At 38.9% G+C, this 24,619-nt stretch overlaps 1 protein-coding gene across 2 annotated transcripts in view; it reads right to left on the bottom strand.

Moving 5' to 3' along the window:
• Positions 1-24,619, bottom strand: part of LOC108547866 (ras-related protein Rab-37) — a 179,303-nt gene that overhangs the window by 132,003 nt on the left and 22,681 nt on the right. For both annotated transcript variants that reach the window (XM_017900572.1, XM_017900566.1), the window contains one exon: positions 23,338-23,595. In XM_017900572.1, coding sequence (XP_017756061.1) covers positions 23,338-23,592 — 255 coding nt within the window. In that variant the 5' untranslated portion in view covers positions 23,593-23,595. The remainder of the gene's footprint in view (positions 1-23,337; positions 23,596-24,619) is intronic.

The raw sequence follows: 24,619 nt of genomic DNA on the forward strand, positions 1-24,619 counted from the left end.
TACTTTTACGAGCCTCGCGGATAAGACCGGACGACGCTGATCGCCTCGAGTTTGCCCGCTTTCGTTCAGGATTCCGCTGTTTGTTTATGATCTTCTGCTTTTCTACTCCTTTTCTCTCTCTTTTTATTTTCTCCCCGTTTTTTCCCGTCCTTTTGCTCCTTTTTCCTGGCTGCGCCGAACGTCCAATGGGATAGGACTGGATTCGGGGTATTTTGTATTTTACGACCAATTATTCTTCATTATGGTAATAGAAACTGTTTATGTACCGCTTTTGTTTTCTTTCGCCGGGTTTCAGAATCGTATTGGTCGTAAATGCGATCGGGGGTCCGGGTTATCGCTAAATTAAGAGAGGGTACGGTGCTTTGGGTCTTTGTGTCAAGACAGTGCTTCCTGGTTGGGTGGTAATGGGAGGAAGATTTGTGGTGTCGCAAATTTCCGATGACAGGGTTGGTTTTAGGTATAAATAACATCGTCGAATTTTAATTTCCATCGAGATATTCTGTGGGAGTTTCTGTATTACATTTGAAAAAAGTCTTTATTAAAATTATACAGCAGTCTAAATTTTATTAAAATGAATTTTGTACTCTTTTCCGAGAGTTTGTAAATGTTGAAATTAAACGACACTTTATTTTTATTTATGTTATTTTAATACTTTATTATTAAGAATTTGGTTCTTATTGTACAAACGCTTTATATACTTTGTTCTATTTACAACTAACTTGACTTATTGCCGAAAATTTTCATATATATACACATCGCTCTCCCCACTCCAATTATGAAAGCTCGTATCTACCAATTATATACATATAATTACCCACAAAATTATACAGCAGTCTAAATTTTGACTAAAATAAATTTCGTACCCCTATCTGAGGGTCTGTAAATAATCTCTATTGAACAGAATCAGGATATTAAAACAATTTATAGTATCTTCGTGATATTTTTAATGTCCACTATACCAAAAAATTTTGCACAATGTTTTCTAATATTTTTCATTTATTTTAATACCGTATTTCGATATTCCAAATAAATTTTACACCCTCGTGGAAGAACAGTGGTAGGAAAATTTCTAATAAACCGAATTTGAAAATATTTTCCAATAGTTTATATCATAAAACAGATATTTTTATTCAGAAATTTTTGGAAATGACGAAATAAAAGTGTCCAATATACCAAAAAATTTTGTACAATATTTTCTAATATTTTTAATTTATTTTAATATCGTATTTTAATATTCGAAATAAATTTTACACCTTCGTCGAAGAATAGTGGTAGGAAAATTCCTAATAAATCGAATTTGAAAATAATTTCCAATAGTTTATATTATAAAACAAATATTTTTAGTCAGACACTCCTGGAAATAGCGAAATAACAATGTCCAATATACCAAAAAATTAATAATAATAATAGTAATAATTTATTTCACCAATTCATACATCTTTAGGTTTTTGGATTCACATAGCTTTTCTCATCCCAAATATTGCACCTTTATATATACCAAAAAATTTTGCACGATATTTCCTAATATTTTTCATTTATTTTAATATCGTATTTCAATATTCGAAATAAATTTTCCACTCTCGCTGTGGAATAACAGAAAGAAAATTTTTAAAATAATTTTCGTTGAATAAGGAAATTGATTCGGGGGTACAAAATATTCCACCCTCTTATCGAAGAACGTTTCCGTCACCTATGCACCCCGAGGTCGATTCGCTCCTCGGTGGGTCAACAAATGGCGGTCGTTTCTCGCCGACGTTACGGGAAAAAGCTCGCGATTAGGTGGGACGGCACGCGAGTAGCTGTAAAAGCTAAACGAGGAGCTTTTGTCGCAAAAGGCGGGATCGCTCTTTCGCGCGAAACAGGCCATCGAAAGTGTCGCCCGTCGACGGTCTCCTTTTTTCGTTCATGCTGTATTGGCTCCCTCGCATGATCGCCTCTGCTTCACTCCTGTGCAACAACTTTTGCCCGAAATTTCGAGCCGGTAACCTGGACTCCGAAATCGAAGATTCGATTCGGTTAAATCCTGGTTACCTTCCACAGGAACTGAATTTGCCATATTTTAATTTTAATGTGCAAAATGTACTCTTTTCTGTTGTAATTTAATTTCACAAAGATATATCGAAATATCGTTGGTTGGGAGAATTTTGGGTAGTATTTCGAGGTCCTTTTATGGATATAATGTTGTTAAAATAGAAGATAGAAAATGATTAGACTTTTAAATTTCGAGGAATAAAATTGTAGGTACACGTAGAATTTTATCAAAGGTAAATGAATATATTATAATTACTAAAATTGAGTGTACAGAGTAGAATAGAATTTTATACAGGGACGTAGCTAAAATTGGATATACAAAGGGGTGACAAGGTAACGAAAACAGTAGACCAACCAACTACGATTCAGAATTCTAAACTCGGATTTTTATATATTAATTACTGCTTTTCCAATTACTAAACATATATACCTGCTTTTACAGAAAAATTAATGTCCATTTATATTGAAATAGTACTGTAATTAATACGTTAACTTATTTTACTTAGGGTTCATCGTGCCACTAAAATTACTATAATATCATTTATCTTCGCTATATTTAGGTTAACCATTAAAAATCGGTAGTTCTGGAGTCAATTATATTTCCTACATACTGATGCTTCCTAATCAGACAATTATCAGTGTAATTACTAAATAAACGGTAATCCACTAAAATAAAAATTGTCAATCATCCCTATTAATCACGAAAATCACGAATCATTGATGTGCAAAACTCATCTTCGACTTACCCCTCGAGCATGAGCCATATTTAATTTGATATTTGGCTAAAGAAGGGCACTGGATGAAAAATTTGTTGCCATAAAGGTGATGACATTTTTTGAGCAGTAAATAAGAAATCGTATAATAATTGACACGTAGAATTATTTAATCTCGATATTTTGCACACTGTTACGCTATTTTAAATTTGATAAATTAATTAATAACGAGCTTCGAAATTTTATTAAATGGGGACCGAAGGACGCCTCTCGAGTGCAAAGGGTTAAGTTCACGACAGGGAAACGTACACGAATATCCACATCGCGTTTGACATAATTCCCGTGTCACGATTAGCCGGTAAATTAATTACGATTACCGGAAGGAATCCGCGTGGAAAGTTGGAAAGGGACGAGTAAGACCGTCCCGGCATCCTCTTGGAATCCAGTCGGTCTCGAGGGTGAGCTTTGGGTGAGCACTGGGTGAGCTCGAATGGGCGGGAGAGAGAGAGAGAAAACGGGAGAGAGTGGAAGGACAGAGGTCGGGAAGGAAGGAGAGGAAGAGAAGGGAGGGCAGTGAATTAAGTTTCTCCGCCCCTGAGGCCGACACATTCGCCGACACTCGTCACGACCACCCCCTGGGTGTCCTGCGAATCTTTCAATGGAAATTCTGCGTGAAGGGACGCCGCCTCGAGGCCAGCCGATACGAATCACGCGATATACCCTCTGAGTCGTCTTTATCAGATTTTTCATTTTCGATAAAAGCTGTCGAAACATAGTAATCGCGCCGTTCTTCGTGGGGTGCGAGTGTTTGACTGATGACAGGATGAGGGAATTGAATGTGAAGCTATCTCACTCTCGTCTTAGGCTTTGTATCGTGTGTTGTTTAAGTATTTCTGGTGAAAGTAGGTATTTAATTTGTCCCGTATCCACATAAACCTTTAATATTGATCCCAAGGTGCGTTTCAACCCCTGTAAAATTTGGATATAAGGCTATTATTATTTACCGTGTTTATTCTTTTAATTAGGGTTGTGGATTTTTGCGAATTATAAGTAATGGGGTGAATTTTGAAGCTTTTCTTGTTTTATGATTTATGGCAACCCTTTGTGATTTTATTTGGTTGAACCTCTGTAAAATTTGGATGAACCCTTGTAAAATTTGGATGAACCTTTGTAAAATTTGGATGAACCTCTGTAAAATTTGGATGAATCCCTGTAAAATTTAGATGAACCCCTGGAAAATTTGAACGAACCCCTGGAAAATTTAGATGTAAGGCTATTATTATTTACCATGTTTATTCTTTTAATTAGGGTTGTGGATTTTTGCGAACTATAAGTAATGGGGTGAATTTTGAAGCTTTTCTTGTTTTATGATTTATGACAACCCTTTGTGATTTTATTTGGATGAACCTCTGTAAAATTTGGATGAACCCTTGTAAAATTTTGATGAACCCTTGTAAAATTTGGATGAATCCCTGTAAAATTTAGATGAACCCCTGGAAAATTTGAACGAACCCCTGGAAAATTTAGATGTAAGCCTATTATTATTTACCGTGTTTATTCTTTCAATTAGGGTTGTGGATTTTAGTGAATTATAAGTAATGGAGTGAATTTTGAAGCTTTTCTTGTTTTATGATTTATAGCAACCCTTTGTAATTTTATTAGCTGGAAGTTGATAGATATTATACTCTTAGAAATGTGACAGATTTTCATGTGCTAGAAATTTAATAATTTTACTCGATTTGTATATGTATTTTTATTTTTGGAGACTGAAATTAGATGATAGATATAATTAGCAATTGCGAATTAATTGTGGTTGGTAATTAGAAAAGAACTGCACATTTTGGAACTTCCTATGAAAATAACAGGCTAATAGTGATAGTATATTAATTATTAGATAATTTTGAGTAATGAATCGAGGAGTCACTTAGTCTACATAATTGTGAATATTAATTGCAGGGAATAATTTCTTCAATTTCCTATCTATCATCCCTTGTATTAAAACTAATAGATCAAAATGACGAATTTTGTGCTTATTTAACTTATATGAAATTTGTAATAAATTTCAGGAATTCGTTAGCAATTTTTGTCGAATCAAGGTACAAATTTGGCGAAGTTACTTTGTCATTTTTGTGTGCATAGTAGGAGAGAGGTTCACTTCAAGTGGGAAAGCTTTCACAGATGGCAAAGTAGTTCTGGTGTGCAGTTGTGTACCCTGTGGCCGTTCCACGGCATCGAATAACAGTAAGACGGTGTAAAAGCAGTATATTACGTCTATATACTGTAAAAGTACGATTATAGAGTCGATAAAAGTCGTAGAGACACGAGAGATTCGCGAAAATCGCGCACGGCTGTGGAAAACTGCAGACTTATTCTCCCGAAAACGTGCGACGATTTTCTGCGTGGAAATCGAAGATTCTTGCGCGAGATTTCTATAATGTATTCGAATAAGAAAGAGTCCCGATAAATATTCATGAAATAAGAATACCATTGCTGCATGCTAAACAGTAGAGATACCTATTAAAAATACCAAGAACTGAGAATACCGGAATACCGAAGCGTTCCACGGTTGTTTAAAAAAATCGTATCACAATTCGCGACATAATTCGCGAAGAAATAAATTAAAAAAATTAGAATGAAATTAAAAATAATATCTACTGTTAATTACAAACCTGTGTCAAAATCTGTACCAAAATTATTCTAAAATTACGGAACGTCACTAGTCACTATCAGGGGAGTTCACGGTTAGCATATCATAATTCGCGATATAATTCGCGAAGGAATGTTTCAAAAATTCTGAAACCTTCCAGGAACGAGAAAAAATAGAAAGAAATTAGGAAAAATAAAAAATACCAATCACTATTAATTACAAATGTCAAAACCTGCACCAGAAATTTCGCAAAAATTCGCGTAGAAATTATTGCAAAATTATGAAACGTCACTAGTCACTATCAGAAGAGTTTATGGTTATCTAAAAATCCGCGTATTAAATCAATCGTATAATTCGCGACGAAATTTTTAAAAAATTCTAAAACCCTCCGGGATCTAGAAAAAAATAGAAAACAAATTGGGAAAAATAAAAATACCATCCCCTAGTAATTACAAAGGTCAAAACCTGTACCAAGAATTTCTCGAAAATTCACATAAAAATTATTGCAAAATTGCGAAACGTCTCTAGTCACTATTAAAAAATTTCATGGTTATCTAAAAATCCGCGTATCAAATTAATCATATCACAATTCGCGAAATAATTCACGAAGGAATTTCTCCAAAATTCTTAAACCTTCAGGGACCAAGAAAAAATAGACAAAAATTAAGAAAAATAAAAATACCATCCCCTATTAATTACAAATATCAAAAATTGCTTCCAAAATTACAAAATGTCCGTGTGTTATCTAAAAATCCGCCTATCAAATCCAACCCCCTACATCCAAATTCCCCCTTCCCCCCCGGAATTCAGAATTTCCTAGAAAATAATTAAAAAATTCGGTAGTTGCGCGAAGAAAGAATAGGAAATATTGGCAAAAAGCATGCGAAGTGTAAGAAAATATACGACAGTGGTATAAGCGAGCTGGGGCCGCGCGAAAAACCGAGGGGTCGCGGACATTGTCGCGGCTGTCGAAGTCGGGAGTCGTAAAATTTACGACCGGTCGGGGAAGCGGTTGCAAAAAGGAAAGCGAGCTCCACGTGACAATGCCGGACGTGCACTTATACGGGCCGCATTGTAATTTGCATTGCGCGCTCGCGCTCGAAAACGCACGAGATATCGCGTTACACGCGCCACCACGCGAGACGGTGCATGGGCACGTACGCGTCGAATTCGGAACATGTGCGAGCTGGGAACGAGGAGAAGGTTGTCGCGTTGTGTTCGCTCACTCTCCTGACTTTCCAATAAGCTCGTACCTCTCTTATCCGAATTTACCGTGCGCGAGTACCTACGAGAACGCTTTGCCATTTCGATTCCACTTTTCCCGTTTCTGCTTTGTCGTTGCGCTGTCGTGCTTCTCGAATTTTTATTCCTCGGATACCTCGGTATAATCGTTGGGCTATCGAGGAAAATTCCCCGTGTCGCGGACTTTTATTTTATTTTCAAAACGTATCGTTTTCTGTTCCGAAAATTTATTTTTCTCTCTTTTTTAAATCTCGCGCGGTTCGTGTTAAATTACGATTTCCTTTGAACTCGTGCCGTCTATTTTCGCTATAGCGATATCCCTGCTGAAAATTCTGAGCATCGAGTTTTTAAACCGAATTTTTATTTTTGATTCCTATTATCGATGAATAAATTAAAATTTATTTAAATTTCGACGTGCGTCGTTCTTCAAACGATTTTAAAATTTGAATAGATTATTTTGCAATATCGTATAAAAATTAGGATTTTAGTAACGAGTTTTTGAATTGGATGATTTTCTGAAGGACAGTAGAATTTGTAGAATTTTTTAATTTTCAATTAAGATTCTTTTTTCGCTTTTTGTAAATAAATATCGTGCGCAAATTTGGATTTCAGTGACGAGTAGAAGGTACCTCTTGCAATGTGCAAAGACGTGTATATTCGTCACAGACTGTAACTCCGTGTTTCGCACGTGTTTATTGCTTGGTGTTGGTGCGGAGAAGAAGAAGCTTCAGAACTTGTTAGAAATGCACATGTTGCACACGCATTCCAGACACGTCGACTATTTGCCGATTACAATAGACGTCGCGATTATTTAGTCTCGGGGTTCTGACATATTGCAATTGAAAATTCTAAATATCCCGCTGCTTCTGAGTCTTTCTCCAACTTTCTTTCAATTTTATTGTCCAAATTCCTCACTGTGAAAATATTCCCTTATTGGAACCTGTCTTCTATTATTCGTACCTCTCCAAAAATATCCAAATTTTAATTTCCCAAATGTTATTAAACAATTTTAATATTTATATCTCTGTCATTACACAGACATTACGTTGTTCCAAATTTTCATTTGTCTAAGTATCATATTTTCAATCAATATCCATTATCATAGTGCTTCAGTATTCAAACACTGTGTTCCTCAAAGATTCTCAATTCAAATTCCAATTATGCAAAAATTTTACTATAAAAATGCATTATTATTGGAATCTCTTACATGCAAATTCGCCTATTTGCCTAAATAGCTTGCTATCAAGCTCTTCTGATCCTAATTTTCATTATTAAAACTATTTTCACTATAAAACTATCCATCATCGCCTTTAATCAAACTGTGTCACAAATAAACCCAATTGCAAACACCATCCAATTGTGGTACCATAGGGGTTAATACCATACTATATATAATAACTATTGGACTACCTATTCACCATCACCAAATTCTTCAAAGAATCTTGAAACGTGAATCACACGAAATTCAGAATACCAGAAATACCAAACTCGGGTGTCACCAAGGGTAAGAGTTACCAAACTCGACTTCCTGACAGATCCAAGGAACCCGGAACCCGGAACCCGGAACCCGGAACCCGGAACCCGGTGCCCGAAAACCGACGAAAGCTTCTATCCTCGCGATCTTTCGAATTTTTCAAACAAGAAATACAAGGAACTCATCTCTCATACTCGATCGAACGTTGTCGATACGTCGAGACGAACGAGCAACGATCGTTCGACCGGTGGAACTATCGGAAAGGCATAAAGACGCACGCTGGAAGAAAGACACGGAAGAAAGTGGCGGCCCGTTTCATTCGAACGGGCTCAAATTTATTACGGCCGATCCCGTGCCGCTGGCAGACGTTTATTCGATGCCTGCAAAGATAAATGATCGGACACGAGGCGAGACATCGATACAAAATTTTTAGACGACGCTGGAAGCGGCTCGTTACGCGGGAAATTTCCGTGAGTCGTCGATAGACATGTCAGGTATAATACCTGGTGCGCGAGTCGCGGAACACCCGGTGATTTTGGATAAAATATTTGCAAGACGGACTTTCCTTTATTAACCCTTTGACTGCCACGCCGAAATCACATGTTTCCCTCAGGACGCCACGGGAGTGCACCCATTCGGGATTCCAAATTCGCTCCGAACAATATAATAAAAGATAAATTAAAAATTCCCCATGAGGATACCATTAATGAATTCGCAAAAATTATGAGAAACGCATTTTATACTTCCTTTAATGACTTTAATAACGATCATGTTACGAGAAAACGAATGTCACCATGTCACATTTAATAACGAATGTCTCAAGAATGTACCATTTTGCAAATGAAAAGCGCACCTGCGAAATTAAAATGATACCAAGAATTTAGGCACAAACAATATTAACCAAAAATTTTCGCCAATGTTTGATTTTCTCGAGAGTGGTTGTCCATTTAGGATTCCGAATTTATTTCGAATAATATAATAAAAAAGAAATTAAATATTCCCCATGAAGATCCCATTAATGAATTCGCAAAAATTGTGAGAAATGCATTTTATATTTTCCTTTAATAACGACTATGTCACGAGAAAACGAATGTTGCCATGTCGCAAGAAAGTACCAATTTGCAAATATAAAACGCACTTGCGAAATTAAAATGGCACGAAGAATTTAGACACGAACAATATGAAAGTTTGATTTTGTGGCAAGTGGTTGCTCATTCAGGATTTCAAATTTGCCCCGAATAATATAATATACAATAAATTAAAAATTCCCCATGAAGATCCCATTAATGAATTCTCAAAAATTATGAGAAATGCATATTGTATTTCCCTTTAATAACGAGCATGTCACGAGAAAACAAATACCACCATCTCACAAGAAAGTACCATTTTGCAAATCCAAAACTCACCTGCGAAATTAAAGTGGCACCAAGAATTCAAGCACAAACAATATGAACCAAAAATTTTCGCGAAAGTTTAATTTCCTCGCGAGCGATTGCTCATTCAGGATTCTAAATTCGCCCCGAATAATATAATATACAATAAATTAAAAATTCCCCATGAAGATCCCATTAATGAATTCTCAAAAATTATGAGAAATGCATTTTGTATTTCCCTTTAATAACGAGCATGTCACGAGAAAACGAATGTCACCATGTCACAAGAAAGTACCATTTTGCAAATCCAAAACTCACCTGCGAAATTAAAGTGGCACCAAGAATTCAAGCACAAACAATATGAACCAAAAATTTTCGGCAAATTTTGATTTTCTCACGAATGGTTGTCCATTCGGGATTCCGGATTGGCTGCCAAAAATTATAGCAAACGGATCGTAACGCGATGCACAGTGCGGCTATCCTCTTCGGCGGTGTCCAATGGCGCTGCAAGGTCGTGTGCATTCGTATGCTAATCGCCTCGGAGCGGGACAGGGAGAGTAAACGAAGAGGGAGAGGCAGAGAGGAAGACCCGAAACGATACCGGTGACCAACATGACCGATAAACGCGAACGAGGATAACGAGATTCCGCAAAAATGTCCCCGCCGCGCTAAATATAGCCCGTTAATTGGCACTAATTGCGAACATGGCCGCGTGCCACGACTCCGAGCGGATCGTGATCGAATTTGGAAGCGGAGAATGCCGGTCCGGACGTTTTAATAGGCGGAGGGTGCGGTTGGTGTGTAAAAAATGGCGCCCGATGTGCCGTTTCTAGGTTTGGCCCTCGTTAGGCTCACTTCATTCCACTGTCCATGTCATGTCACTTTAGAAACTATAACCCCTCTTTCCCATTTAAAAATAATTTTAACGCAAATTTATTTTATTTATTCGCTCGATTAATTATCCATATATTTTAATTACCAATTTCCTCAATCGCACTATAATTTATTTTTCTGCAATTTTTCATGGAAACGGAATTTTTATTTTATACAAACCAGTGACGTAGTATTGTTACGAGAAATCCATTCACCATTCCATTTTTCATTTTTATACTATTTTTAGAACACCTAATTCTGTTTTTACACATAGGTACGTTCCCGAAGAATATATGTAGAAAAATTCGTGTAAAATAATAAATTGCATTTATGGAAAAATAGAAGATTGGTTGCAGTCCCAAGTAAATCAGCAAAAATGATACAATAAACCATGACATTTTCACGTTAGGATCTTAAACATTTTATTTCATAAAGATTGCACATGTATCGTACAAAGTAAATTATCATTTGAAAAGGAAAAAACATGTCACTAATTCATGAACACAAAAATTAGGCAAGATAATACGAGTTACACATAAAAAGATTTTATTCGTTGTCACTTATATTTTAATTATATTGTCACATATTGTAGGCTAAGGGGTTTCTTTCTAGTCAAATTCTATTGAATTGCAATGGCTATAGCAAACCAATAGAATTTTTCCTCCTTACTTATGCAGAAAAGTTTGCTCACCACGATATTAGTCGAAATTGTCAATACAATTGAACTTTCTAGTCAAATTCTATTGAATTGCAATGGCTATAGCAAACCAATAGAATTTTTCCTCCTTATTTATGTTATAAAACAAGAGTTTTAAAACTATAACTTACCATTTATTGACTTTTACGCAAAATTAATTCCTCGTCTACATTGTCGCAGCTATAAAAATAAAAGTAAAGCAAAATTTTCTTCTTAGAATTTGGGTGGATCGTGTTAAATCAAAATAAGTCGTGTAAAAAGAGAATTAAATTCTTTTCCTAATTCGTGTTGAATCAAAATCGTGTAAAAACAAAATTGGGTGTATATTTAATTTGCCCGTGTTGTAAATAGATTTTCAGGAAACGAAGCTGGAAATAATTATTATTTAATTATAGGACGCAGAGGCTATTGAGTTTCGGAATTCACTGTGATTTAATAGCAACGCGATTCTCTTGACAGTTTTACGAAATTAATTAGGGTTTTTGGACGATGCTTTACGCAGAACGCGCTGCGTTGCGTTCCGTCAATTGGATTTGAAATTTCGTCTGGATATCGGGGATGTTATTAATTTAATAACGAGGCTCGCGCGATAACAAGGAAGAAACGCAATTTGCAAGTTGGTTAATCGAATGCGCGTGGCGCTCGGAAAACAAAATGGCAGTGGATCTGCGACACGCGCTGCGCGCAACTTTCGTTTCCTGATGCCATTACCAACTTTCCACCATTATATTCACTATCACGCAAACCGTGTTCCTTTTTCAGATCACCGTGTACGCGTAAATTAAAATTTACAAGCCGTAAACTGTCGTTCTGAAACAGAACCGTTCGCTCGAATTCTTCGAGCGGAAAACGTATTCGATGCATATTAATGAACGCATACGCCATTGTGGCAAATTCCGTATAAATTTTCGGCATAAAAATTCTTCCAATACGAATTCCTCTATTTAAAAAAGCTCTCTTTAAATGTACGAAAAAATATATCGAAATTCGTATCGAAATTTCGCGTTTATTAAATACTTTTACCATTCGTAAAATTATTCCAGATTTTACTCGTATTTTTATTGCACGAGAAAGATAGTAATTGTGAGGGTAAAACCAGGTATCGTTATTTCTCCGTAACGAGAGCTATTTTTAATAACTTTTTACTAATTTGGAAATTCCAAGTTTCGTTTGCTTATTAGTGACATTTTCCAGTCAGTATTGTTAAAATATTTGCCTGCTTGGTACGTTACTGATCGCGACATCCCTGTGTTTAGAATATAACTATTACTGTCACGTGATAATACTAATTTTGTAAATTATTGACTGGTTAAAAACATACAGGGATAGATCATTTTGCCAAAGAACTGAAACAAGTATTTTAATACCTTATTATCGAGTAATAAATATACCATCCCTTTCTATAGCTATGGTATACCATAGAACTCAATTCTATGGTGTTTTACTATATATAACCATAGATAAAACAACAAAGAAAAATCCAGAATAAAATTGTTCTTCGAAGCAAATAATTCTTTCAACCTTACATTCTCAATTTGAGCTTGTGCCACAGAACAAAGCGGCGCCACCTGGCGTGACGCTCCAGCACTACTGGTAGCCCAATATTTAAACCTCTACTTGCTAATACAATTACAAAACTTAATTGCACTCTTCCTACCAAATATCCGCGCATGTTCTGCATTTTTACATTTTAATTGCACTTGAGCGGGCAATTCGGAATTCGCTCGATCGGCGCGCTGACACGCTTTAATTTAAAGCCAGGCAAAGAAGAAAGCGCCAAAGGATATCGCGACCCGGCGATGGCAAAAAGCCGGGAAAGGAGAGATCAATTACTCGCGAACAATAAGAAAGATTCCGCGCGGCGACCCCCGCCTTTTTGCGCGATAGTCGAACGAAATTATTACTCGACCGCCGCGTTTCTTCCTCCATTACGGGGCAAACTAACTTACTACCCGCTCGGAATTGCAAATCCCCTCCACGAGCCGGCTCTTTATGTATTATGGATTCGAGCAGCGCGGACGGCCGATTCGTGAATGAAATTTAATTGATTCAACCCTCGGCGGCAAAAATCCCCGACAGGCGACGATATTTGCGAGTATGTGCGAGGTTTACGAAGAGGAGAGACTATCGCACGCATATTACCAACCTTGATGATTCCTCGAACGAAGAAATCCTTCGAGAGACGAAGCTATTAGTCAAGAAAGTGTCAATTTGACAGCAAATTCGAATTTAATTAGTCTCACGTCAGGATTAAGTCGTAGCGTTCGTTATCCAGTTGCACCGAGTCTCTGGTGAAGTTAGAGACCTCGTGGGATGAAGACGTGGTTGCTTTATCGAAAAATCGATGATCGGGGATGCGCATTAAGCGTCTACGCGGTTTTCAGCCGCCTCGAGATCACGAAAAACCGACGTGGAATTTGTACTGGAAAAACGCGTGCACCTTATGACGGATAGGTCCAACGTAGAGGTTCTCCGGTTCTTTATCGAGGAGCGTTTATCAATTTACAATTCCCAGTTCGGGGAGGCGGCGCGCGGAATACCAATCGGTCGCGGACGCGAAAAACGCGGCTTGAATCCTCGGTTCGCCTCGACCAGTCGTCCGGATTCACGATAAAAGGAGAGTCAGCCTTTACGATCGGCAATGCCAGGTGAAACACGGCCCGAAGGACTACCGGAGCCAGGCACGTTTGCCATTTCTAAGGACATTATCGTCGCTTCGCCTCGGGTCTTGACATGACAGCGAATTATCCATATTTCCATATTTTTCTCTCTCTTCTCTTTATCATAATGTAATACAGTTACCTAAGATCGAAACTAGGTCTGTGTGACCAGATGTGTGACCAAACTATACGTATGACAGAGGGGATGGGATGAAACGTCAGTGCTAATTTTGTCGAAGGTTGTTCCAGATCTTCGTTACTTACGAAGATGAGGATGAAATATGAGAATATAGCAATTTCGAGTGTGATTTAATAGGTCTACTATTAAATTAGTAGAATTTTTACTTAATGATCGCAAAAGGTTGTTGAGAAAGATTGCGATGCACAGTTGCCTGTCTTTATTAGACCTTATGACAGGTTTTAGGTTAACGTGTTGGACTAGGAAATTATTTTTGACAGAGGGTTACTGATATTGACAGATAGTTATATGAAATAGGTCTACGATTAAATTAGTAGAATTTTTACTTAATGATCACAAAAGGTTCGTGAGAAAAATTGCGATGCACAGTTGCCTGTCTTTATTAGACCTTATGACAGGTTTTAGGTTAACGTGTTGGACCAGGAAATTATTTTTGACAGAGGGTTACTGATATTGACAGATAGTTATATGAAATAGGTCTACGATTAAATTAGTAGAATTTTTACTTAATGATCATAAAAGGTTGTTGAGAAAAATTGCGATGCACAGTTGCCTGTCTTTATTAGACCTTATGACAGGTTTTAGGTTAACGTGTTGGACCAGGAAATTATTTTTGACAGAGGGTTGCTAATATTGGCAGATAGTGACATAAAATTGAGATTAATTAGGGTAGAGGTACTTTAAGTACGTCTCGAACAGTACCCGATCGATATTATCGTCATTAAATATCGGAATGTCAGTGGAAGCATCTGCAGAGGCAAGTAGTGGAAGAAAATGGGAAGTAAAATGGAACGGAAACGGGGTGATCCTTAAAAGGACGGGAGGGAAAAAGTTATCAGACCGAAGACACGAGTGATTCTCTCGATCCTCGTGCACCGTACGCCGTTCTTTCCTCTCCTCTCCTCTCCGCTCCGACTTTCGTCGGCTCGTTCCAGTCTTCCTCCATTACCACGAGGCCGCTAACTCAATTTGTATGCGACTGCGCGAGCCCGCCAAATGCACGGCCGCTTAAGGTCAGCGCAGTTCCTAGCCGAGTTCCAGGCTGGTGCACGCGGAAAAAATCCGCTTGATCCAGCTGCTCTTTTTCTTCCTTCTTCGCTCTTCTGGCGGGCAGCTCGCGACGTTGGCAAACAACGAAGGACTCGAGACTCGCCTCGTGCCGAACGCAGGTAAAGTGATTTTAAGTTTAACACAGCCTGGTCACGTCTTTCGGGGATTATTAGCATCGGTTTGCTCTGTATCAGGTGGGATTACAATTATGGTATAAAGTTAGGTTAGGATTAGGACAATTGGAGTTCTTGAGAAAATCTGACGAGTCAGGGGATGCTCAATAGACGATTGATTCTTCTGATTGGAGGTTCTTGGAAATTGTTTTACATTAATCAAAGAATTCGTGGAATATTGTTAACAGAGGATTTAAAATGGCTGCCAACAGTCCAATAAGTTGGACACCATTTTTCTCTACTCACTTGATGAATTAGCTCAAGATTTAGAATTTCCTTTATGATTAAAAGATTAGGGTACTTACCCTAAAGTAAAAAAGCTTCTTCTGCTAGTTGAGATTCGTTTTGATAAGTCGAAAGAATTTTAGAAGATTCAGAATAATCTTCTCGATGCTAAGAAGTTAACCATTCTGTCCTTGTACTCTGGTTACAACCAATTACCAACTAACCTAATTGTTAGGAACCTAGGTTAATCGTTTAGAAACCTGTACTCATTTCTTATATATATCAGTGTCACTTAATCGATATATTATTTATTAATTCGGGATTTTAAATACCTTTTCCCATATTGACAGTCAAACCTGTGTCAAACTACTGCTTCAAAGAGCCAACGTAAACTTTGGAAATCCAAAATTCTACTTCTCTCTCACGTTAGAGAACAATACGCAACTTCATTGTCCAAATGGATCTCAGTTATTCAAATTAAAGACTCGTTAAATTCTCAATTGATAGCTCTAATACCCGACCTGGATGACCCAGAGTCCGCCATGTTCCCGTTACGAATTCAGCCTCCGCGCCACGAACACGCGATCGGTGCACTCGGATGCACCCAGGAACCCGTAATTTCCCCATGGATGCTGGGAATCAGCCGGATTCGACGTTAATGCCACGACGTATTTAGGAACGGCTTAATCATATTCCAATGGTAGTAGCATCGTCCGGCTTAAACGCTCCACCACGACCAATTGTGCTCTTAATCCGCCGATGAAGCCTGGCTGCCACTCCTGGCCACTCCGATCGAGTGCTGTGAATCAGCCTATCGATCGAACTCGCGCATTCTCAGCGCTTGGAATAACATATTCGATCGAAGATCAGTTCGTGATATAAACTTCAATTTCGTCTTTCATCTTAATGTCATTTTAACAATTTATCCTGCTAAGCTAGCTCGATTGTTGACTGTACCCAGTATTCGGATACTCGTAAGAATATTGAGCAGATTAGGATGATAATTGTAAGCATTTAGAAGATTAACGATGCGTCATTCGCTGTTGCTAATACTCTACAGCAATTCTCGTTAATTTAACTCTCTAGCAAAATACACGTAAATCGAGCACAATGACGTAGTCCATTGTGGGTCGGTGACAGTAAATAATTCGCGTTAGTTATGTTCGTTCATGGTCTCACAATCAGATTGGTAGGTCACAAAAGTGTAAAGGTCTAAAGTCAGCGTTAGCACAAATGTTTAGAAAAGTTTAGAAGAGTCAGTTGACAGCTGTCAGGTAACACAATGTGTCAGAGTCAGTGTTAGCGAATATTAGAATTGTGGGTCGGTGACAACAAATAATTCGCGTTAGATACTTCGTTCAACAGGTGACAGCTGTCAGGTAACACAATGTGTCAGAGTCAATGTTAGCGAATATTAGAATTGTGGGTCGGTGACAACAAATAATTCGCGTTAGATACTTCGTTCATGATCTCACAATCAGACTGGCAGGACACAAAAGTGTAAAGGTCTGAAAGTCCGAATAATCTTTATTTCTACAAACTCGAGTTCAGACCAGTACAAAATGTTTGCAGGCAAAGAGAATTCGTCAAAGAACCCACTTTTGACAGAGGTACTATAAGAGCTGAGATATTAGGGGAACACAAAGATATTCAAATATCAGGAACTTTGATTAATAAATAAGAACATAATTATAACTCTGATGTTCACTATTCAACTTTAATATTCGCTAACGCTGACTTTGACACATTGTGTCACCTAACAACTGTCAACTGACTCTTCTAAACTCTCCATTTGTGCTAACGCTGACATTGACACATTGTTTCACCTGACAATTGTCAACTGACTCTACAAACTCTCCATTTGTGCTTTCCTAACCTTCCTAACCTCACTTTCTACTGCACCATTCCACAATGGCGGCATTTTTCCATCAGAAACGAGGGAAATTTGATCCGCTGAAGGTAGAAGGACTCAGGACCAGGCGATTTTGCGTAACACAAATTCCCATGGACCGGGAAGAACGATTTCTCTCGGAAAGTTCACTAACACTCGGAACGAGCGGTAAATTCAAGGGTAAGCAGCGGAGTTTCTCGAATCGGTCGCGGCGTGCACGCGCCTCCCTTCTTGCCGAAAGATTTGCAACAGTACGGCCGGTCGCAGCGCACCGAGCTCTTCAATTATCCCTTATAGGAGTGAATACTCGCTGGAAGAAAATGCGAGGCAAGAACCGGCTCGGGACCGTGGACCCCCTACCGGTTTTACTTCGCCCTGCCGATCACTGGAGCAGTCCCTCCGGCTCCTTCCCTCGAATCGGACCGCAGGATTCCCTCGTTAATTGCCGTGACATCCTGAAAACGCTTCGCGAATCATGCGCCTCCAACGATGCTCCTTTCCATGCTACAGTGCTGCATGAGAAAGCAGAATTTTTCCTATTTTTCCACCGATTTTTACTTTTTCTCTATATCTTGCACAATTTTCTCGCATTTGCTATTGCGTGCCTCTAGTATACTCAATTTTGGGGAATATTGTTACTTGGATCTCGCATATATTACACGAGCTATACACCTTTTTCGTAGTGTACGTATTAATCCGAAGTCTAATTGTAAGTTTCTCCTCTTATGGGCATGAACGAGCTTTAAACGCAATTTTTCTGAAATTTCGAGAACTATCTTTGAAAAATTTAGTATGCATCAAATAATTCACTCTACGTGATAATTTAATAAAAGAAAATCCATTTGCAACGATAGCACAGTAAATTGTTTATGTACTGACAATCTAATTCCTGTCAAATTGTTCGAGACAATTTTGTTCAAAAATGAAGAGATTCCAATCTTAGTCAGTCAGTATAGATCATTAACGCTAACTTTCCATTCTCATCCAAGATTATTTACCTCCTATATTTCGCAAACGTACATCCTGTCAATAAATTTCATCCATTATTAAAATCCAAGCACGAGCTGTCAAAATATGAACGCAAATAATTCGGCCTATTCATCCGCCTAATTAAACAAGAACTCGCGTCGATGGCTATAATAATCACCAAACATGCAAACAGTTTACATGGTCTCTTATTGGCATGAACGAGCTTTAAACGCAATTTTTCTGAAATTTCGAAGACTATCTTCGAAAAATTTAGTATGCATCAAATAATTCACTCTACGTGATAATTTAATAAAAGAAAATCAATTTAAAACGATAGCACAGTAAATTCTTTATGTATTGACAATCTAAGTCCTGTCAAATTGTTCAAGATAACCGTGACAATTTCGTTTAGAGACGAAGAGATTCCAATCTTAATTAGTCAGTATAGATCATTAACGCTAACTTTCCATTCTCATCCAAGATTATTTACCTCCTATATTTCGCAAACGTACATCCTGTCAATAAATTTCATCCATTATTAAAATCCAAGCACGAGCTGTCAAAATATGAACGCAAATAATTCGGCCTATTCATCCGCCTAATTAAACAAGAACTCGCGTCGATGGCTATAATAATCACTAAACATGCAAACAGTTTATACAGCCTCCATATACCCCATCCCGTACATCCATCATCAGCGTGCCATTACAGAGTAGCCAGACCGATGCCAGTCTAACTCTCGCCCACTAAACGCTAAATACCAGCGATCCGGTGCCGTTAAGCTCGACGAAAGCGTCGGAGAATCCCGTGGATCGGGCGTGCACGTCCATCAAGTCGTGTTCGTAAATAGATTCTAAAATTCAATCGACGGCCGTAGGAACGGCCGCATAAAACCGTAGATTGGCTCCGCTATCGATACGGGCGTGGAGAGCCGCGGCGCGATCGCAGGCCGATAAACGCGGGTTTCGTTCGAAACGTGAAACCAGTTCGACGCGAAAGCGTGCAAGAATCGGCGTGCACGCGCGCGCGCCAGCCCTGACTAACGATCTCCACCGCGGGACCGATATCTCGCGGCTGGAACGAGATCTGCTCCGAGACGCCGGGGGCCACTAACCGTTCCGCTCAGCTCCGATCGTAAAACGGCGGACACATTGTAATCGGAGGCAAATCGGGATATCGCTTCCGGTCGATCGTAAAGTCTCCGCTTGCTTTCCTCTCTCTTCCTCCGGCAGAGTCCCCGTGGAAGGACTCTGCCGATTCCGTGGCACGAGAAACGAGCGCCGGGGACCTGGTCGGGTGTAAGGGTTCTTTCTTTGGTTGGGAATCGTTTGGAGAGTAGAGAGGAGATGTTGGAGAATGGTAACGCAGTTGAGAGGATGCGTGTGTGACGCTTAAGCTGATTTTTGTGATTCTTGGGATGGAGGATTATTGGGTGTACGTGACTATTCGGAGATGGAAGGTTGGTTATATGGTTGGAAGGGTTAGGTGTGAAGGTCTGGGGTTTGACTAGAGATGGAAATTGTTCTGAGTTTTCAGTTCTGATTTTCATGTTTTGAGATCTCTGTTATTAGTTATTCGCTGTGTGTTAACAGCTACGAGATGTTAGTTATTAGACCTCTGTCCTAATTTCTGAGCTCTGAATTCTGTATTCTAAGTTCTGAATCCTCAGATCTGAGTTCTGAGATCAAGATTCTGAGTCTTGGGATCAGAGTTCTGTGTTCTGAGTACTCAGATCTGAGGTATGAGGCTTGAGATCAGAATTCTGAGTCTTGGGGTCAGTGTTCTGAGTTCTAAGAACAGAATTCTGAGTCTTGGGATCAGAGTTCTGTGTTCTGAGTCCTCAGATCTGAGGTATGAGGCTTGAGATCAGAATTCTGAGTCTTGGGGTCAGTGTTCTGAGTTCTAAGAACAGAATTCTGAGTCCTGGGGTCAGAGTTTTGAGTTCTGAGTCCTGAGTCCTAAGTTATTAGTCATTCACTGCCTGCTAATAGCTACGAGAGGTTAGTTATTAGACTTCTGTTCTAATTCCTGAGTTCTGTGTTCTGTATTCAGAGTTCAGAGTGCTGAGAACTGACTTTTGAATCCTCAGATCAGAATTCTGAGTCCTGGGATCAGAGTTCCGAGTTCTGAGTTCTGAGTTTTGAGCTCTAAGTTCTGAGTCCTGAGATCAGATTTCTGAGTCCTGGGATCAGAGTTCTGAGTCCTGAGTTCTGAATAATTAATGATTCGCTGTTCATTAATAGCCACGAATGTTAGTCACCAGTCCTCTGCTCCGATATCCGAGTTCTGAGATCTAAGTTCTCATTTCTGTGTTGTATCATCTTTGTTCTACGTTTTTACTCCTAAACTCAGTTACAAATACTTTGCCAGAAGACGGAAACCTTAATTCAAAATTGAACGACGACTTCAACGATGTTTTAAAGACGTAATCCAATAGCGCGAGATCTAGGAAAGAACCCTGAATTGCTAATAAGTACGATAGAAACAGGAAGCAATCAACCGAACAGACCCAAGAACCCAGTCCACCGAAAGATTCACTTTAAGAAAATTCGGAAATAGCGAAAAACTGGCGAGAAAGCCCAGCAAGTAAGAGTACCCGCGAATACCCGAGAAGAAAACCTGAGCCCACGCGATAGATAGACGCAACGACGCAGGCGAGAGGGACGGAAGATCGTTAAGGAGAAGGCAGCTCGGAAAGAGGCGGCGAACGGGGTCGTGGTTCGACGGAGAGGAACGAGACGGATCGAGGATGGAAGCGGGAGAGGCTCTCCCTGTCGAGAGGGCCGAGAAGAAAAGGAAGAAGCCGAAGGAAGGACGTAGGGGATCGTGTTGGGGGCCGTACCCGCGGTCCTCGGGCATTCCCGATCATTATTCCGCCGGCTTGCCACGGGGAGGAGGCCAGCCTGACCTTGGTACGAAGGCATGACTGACCTTGTTGCTGCTACATCCGAGAAACACTGTGTCCCATCCATCATGCAAATGAGCCGGTAATGAATATCAAACGACGTTCTTGCGGTGAATATTCTTTTCCCTCCATGGCCGGATACATGCCGGGAATACTCGGAATATCCGCCAGAGCTCTAGTCAGGTGGACTGGCCATCGTCGAAGAGCAACGAAGCGTCAGGAAAATGAACTTTGGACGAAACTGAACACGGCTGGATGCGGATTTAGAAACGGTGTCGTAGGATGCTTTGGGACGGAAGTTGGGGAGGTGTGGATGTTTGGAGGATTAGGGTGCTGGCTCTGGGTTGACTGGGTGCTACGAAGCAGAGAACAGGAATTCGAAGGACTCCTTGAGCTGCATAGAGCTTTGTCAGAGTGCACTTTAGCGAAGATTGTAACGCTACTTTCTTATTACTAGTAACATTTGAATATTAACACTAGAACTACCGATCTTTAATGGGTACCTAACTATAACGTTCATAGATTATAGTAATTTCAGCGACACGATGAATACGAGCGAATATATCGATTACAGTTCTTTCTTAATACGAGTTGATACCAATTTTATTCTTAAAGCAGGTGTACGTGTTCGGTGATTGCAAAAAGGAAAATTCTGGGACCAGTCATTTTGACTGGGTTGGTAGTTCTAGTGTTAATAATAAAACAAGTTTACTTAAATAAAATATTATGGCCATTCGGAGGAAAATACTGGATTCTCGTGGATTAGAGAGACGAGTATAGACGGAGTCAGGTTTATCATTGCCTGTATTTACTTCTGTGTTGGAGAACTGGGTTGACAATGAGTTAAAAGGCGACGATACCTCTAACCGTAGGACTTTTTGCTAATTTGTCTAATAAATAACAACTCCTTTTTAACACTAGAATTACCGATCTTTAATGGGTACCTAACTATAACGTGCACGGATTATAGTAATTTCAGCGACACGATGAATACGAGCGAATATATCGATTACAGTTCTTTCTTAATACGAGTTGATACCAATTTTATTCTTAAAGCTAGGTGTATGTGTTCGGTGATTGCAAAAAGGAAAATTCTGGGACCAGTCATTTTGACTTGTTAAATTCGAAAAGATAAATATGAAAAGTTGGAGAGGTACAGGTCTGACAGGCTGTACTTATAACATTTACCCATGCTAAATGTTAGCTTTAGAAATTTAGAAATTTGAAGGAAATTAGAAAATAGTAATGCTATCTTAGAACAGGTAAATGTGGGAGGTTACCCAGCTGCAACTGCACTAGTATTTACTAGTGCTTCCAGTGCTCGTGATGATAATTAAATACAAAATCAGTTGGGTTTCTGGAGACGCTGCTACATTCCCTTAGATGAAAATGTACCTTCGGATGTTCCACTGACTATAGTTTTTCCTGGATCACGAATACACACGAGACTTAAACGTTACAGAATATTGTACGTGGGATCGTTTAGGTCGAGCTAGGGAAGGAGGTCTAAATCTTCTCATTTTCGCGCGAATCACTGCACTGTAGCAACATAGTTAATTACTACTATGTTGCGTTTGAGAAATGGGCCAAGCTCCTCACGAGAATATCAAGCTATATATTCCGGAGACTAGGCTGTGCCATTAGTTATTCCAATTATTTAATCTATATGAAAATTTGTATTTACTGGTACAAAATGTTTCCATTTACCTGTGTGCAAATGCAGGAACCATAAATTTGGTAAACCAACTATCTGCCAAAATCTTGACACCTTTTCTTGCTTGTAAAACCATTTCTAATAGTATATTTCAGAATTATTACTCATTACTTATTAAATAGTATTCATTACTAATTATTACTCATTTTATATTTAACATAAAGGTAACACACCTTTTGACAGATATAATTGTATAGCTAGAATATTTTAAGGTTTCAAAGATAAGATTTTGTCTTCCCTTGAAAACTCTTAGAGTTTTCATTCTTCGTTTGCTAAATAAAATTCTACGATTATAAAATTTAATAGATCTCGTTAAATGAACCCGATACTAGTCACAATATTCCTTCTGAGACTTGCATCACGATCCAAGAACCCGCCTCTATCGAATTTTCCCGGAATATCGAAGAAGGTTCACGTTTCGACGCAACTGAACCCGGATTTAGGCTCCATCTTGGGCCATTTTCGCTCGGGAAATAAACATATTTGTTGGCTGAAACTCACCTTGTGCGCCATGGCAGAGTCTTCCACTTTGGTACTCTTGAGGCTACTCCTCGTGTTACCGTAGTCCATGGTCCTATGGCCATAGTTCTCGTCGAGCACTTCCGCCGGCGGCTTGTAATCTCTGTATCCGGTCGGCGAGGGGGTCGTGGTCAAAGGTTGACCTATGGACCTCGGTGTTAAACCGGTGGAAGCAGCCGTGGAGGCGTCGTTTTCCATCTCGAACACGTCGTCGGTCATGCTGTCTTCGCCCCTCATGATCTGCGGATGAAAAATCGACCGGAAGCGTGAACACAGGATGAATTATGGGGTCATTGGCACGGGTGCGGGATCATCCGTTCGATCGAGGAACGAAGAATTATGCAAGTGGAATATGCTGTTTGTAAGAGTAAACGAATTATCGTGAACTCCATTTCATTCGGTTTAAGTCAATTTTATAGCAGACGCAATTTTATTTTACTTCTTATTTCATTTTTAGCAATCTTGACAGAATTTTAGTCAGGATATCAGGAATAAAACGATTTAATAATGGTATTACCGAAGAATATTATGATGAATGCACAAATCTACCTTTGGGAACACGGGCAGGTCACGAAACAAGTCCTTGAATAGAAAATTAAGACCCTAATAAGGGAGCAATTAAAGTATTCTAAAAATCAATCACAGCTAAGTTCAGAGTCACTTATAATGACAGCATTATGCAAGTGGTGGAATATGTTGTTCATAAGAGTAAATGATTTATCGTGCACTTCATTTCATTCGGTTTAAGTCAATTTTATAGCAGGCGCAATTTTATTTCACTTCCCATTTCATTTTTAGCGATCTTGACAGAATTTTGGTTAGAGTGTCAGGAATAAAGGGATTTGATAATGGTATACTGAAGAATATTATAATGAAAGAACAAATCTACTCTTTGAGAACACGAATGAATCCCGAAACAAATTTTCTAATGGAAAAATAAGTCCATAATAAAGGATCAATTAGAGTACTCTAAAAGTCTATCACAGCTAGGTTCAGAGTCACTTATAATCACAGCACGATGATCAAGAAATTAACAATTGATACCAGTACAAATCCTGCGAAGAAACGCATAGCCAGATTAATTAACAGTTCCCAAGAACAGAAAAATAAGACCATAATACAGGAGCAATTCGAGAATCCTAAAAACCTATCACAGCAAGGTACAGAGTCACTTATAACGCCAGCACGATGATCAAGAAATTTAAAATTGGTACCAGGTACGAATCCTGCGAAGAAAAGCATAGCCAAATTAATGAACAATTCC

Source organism: Eufriesea mexicana, unplaced genomic scaffold, assembly GCF_001483705.2.
Source record: "Eufriesea mexicana isolate 0111107269 unplaced genomic scaffold, ASM148370v2 scaffold1272, whole genome shotgun sequence".
Lineage (NCBI taxonomy): Eukaryota > Metazoa > Arthropoda > Insecta > Hymenoptera > Apidae > Eufriesea > Eufriesea mexicana.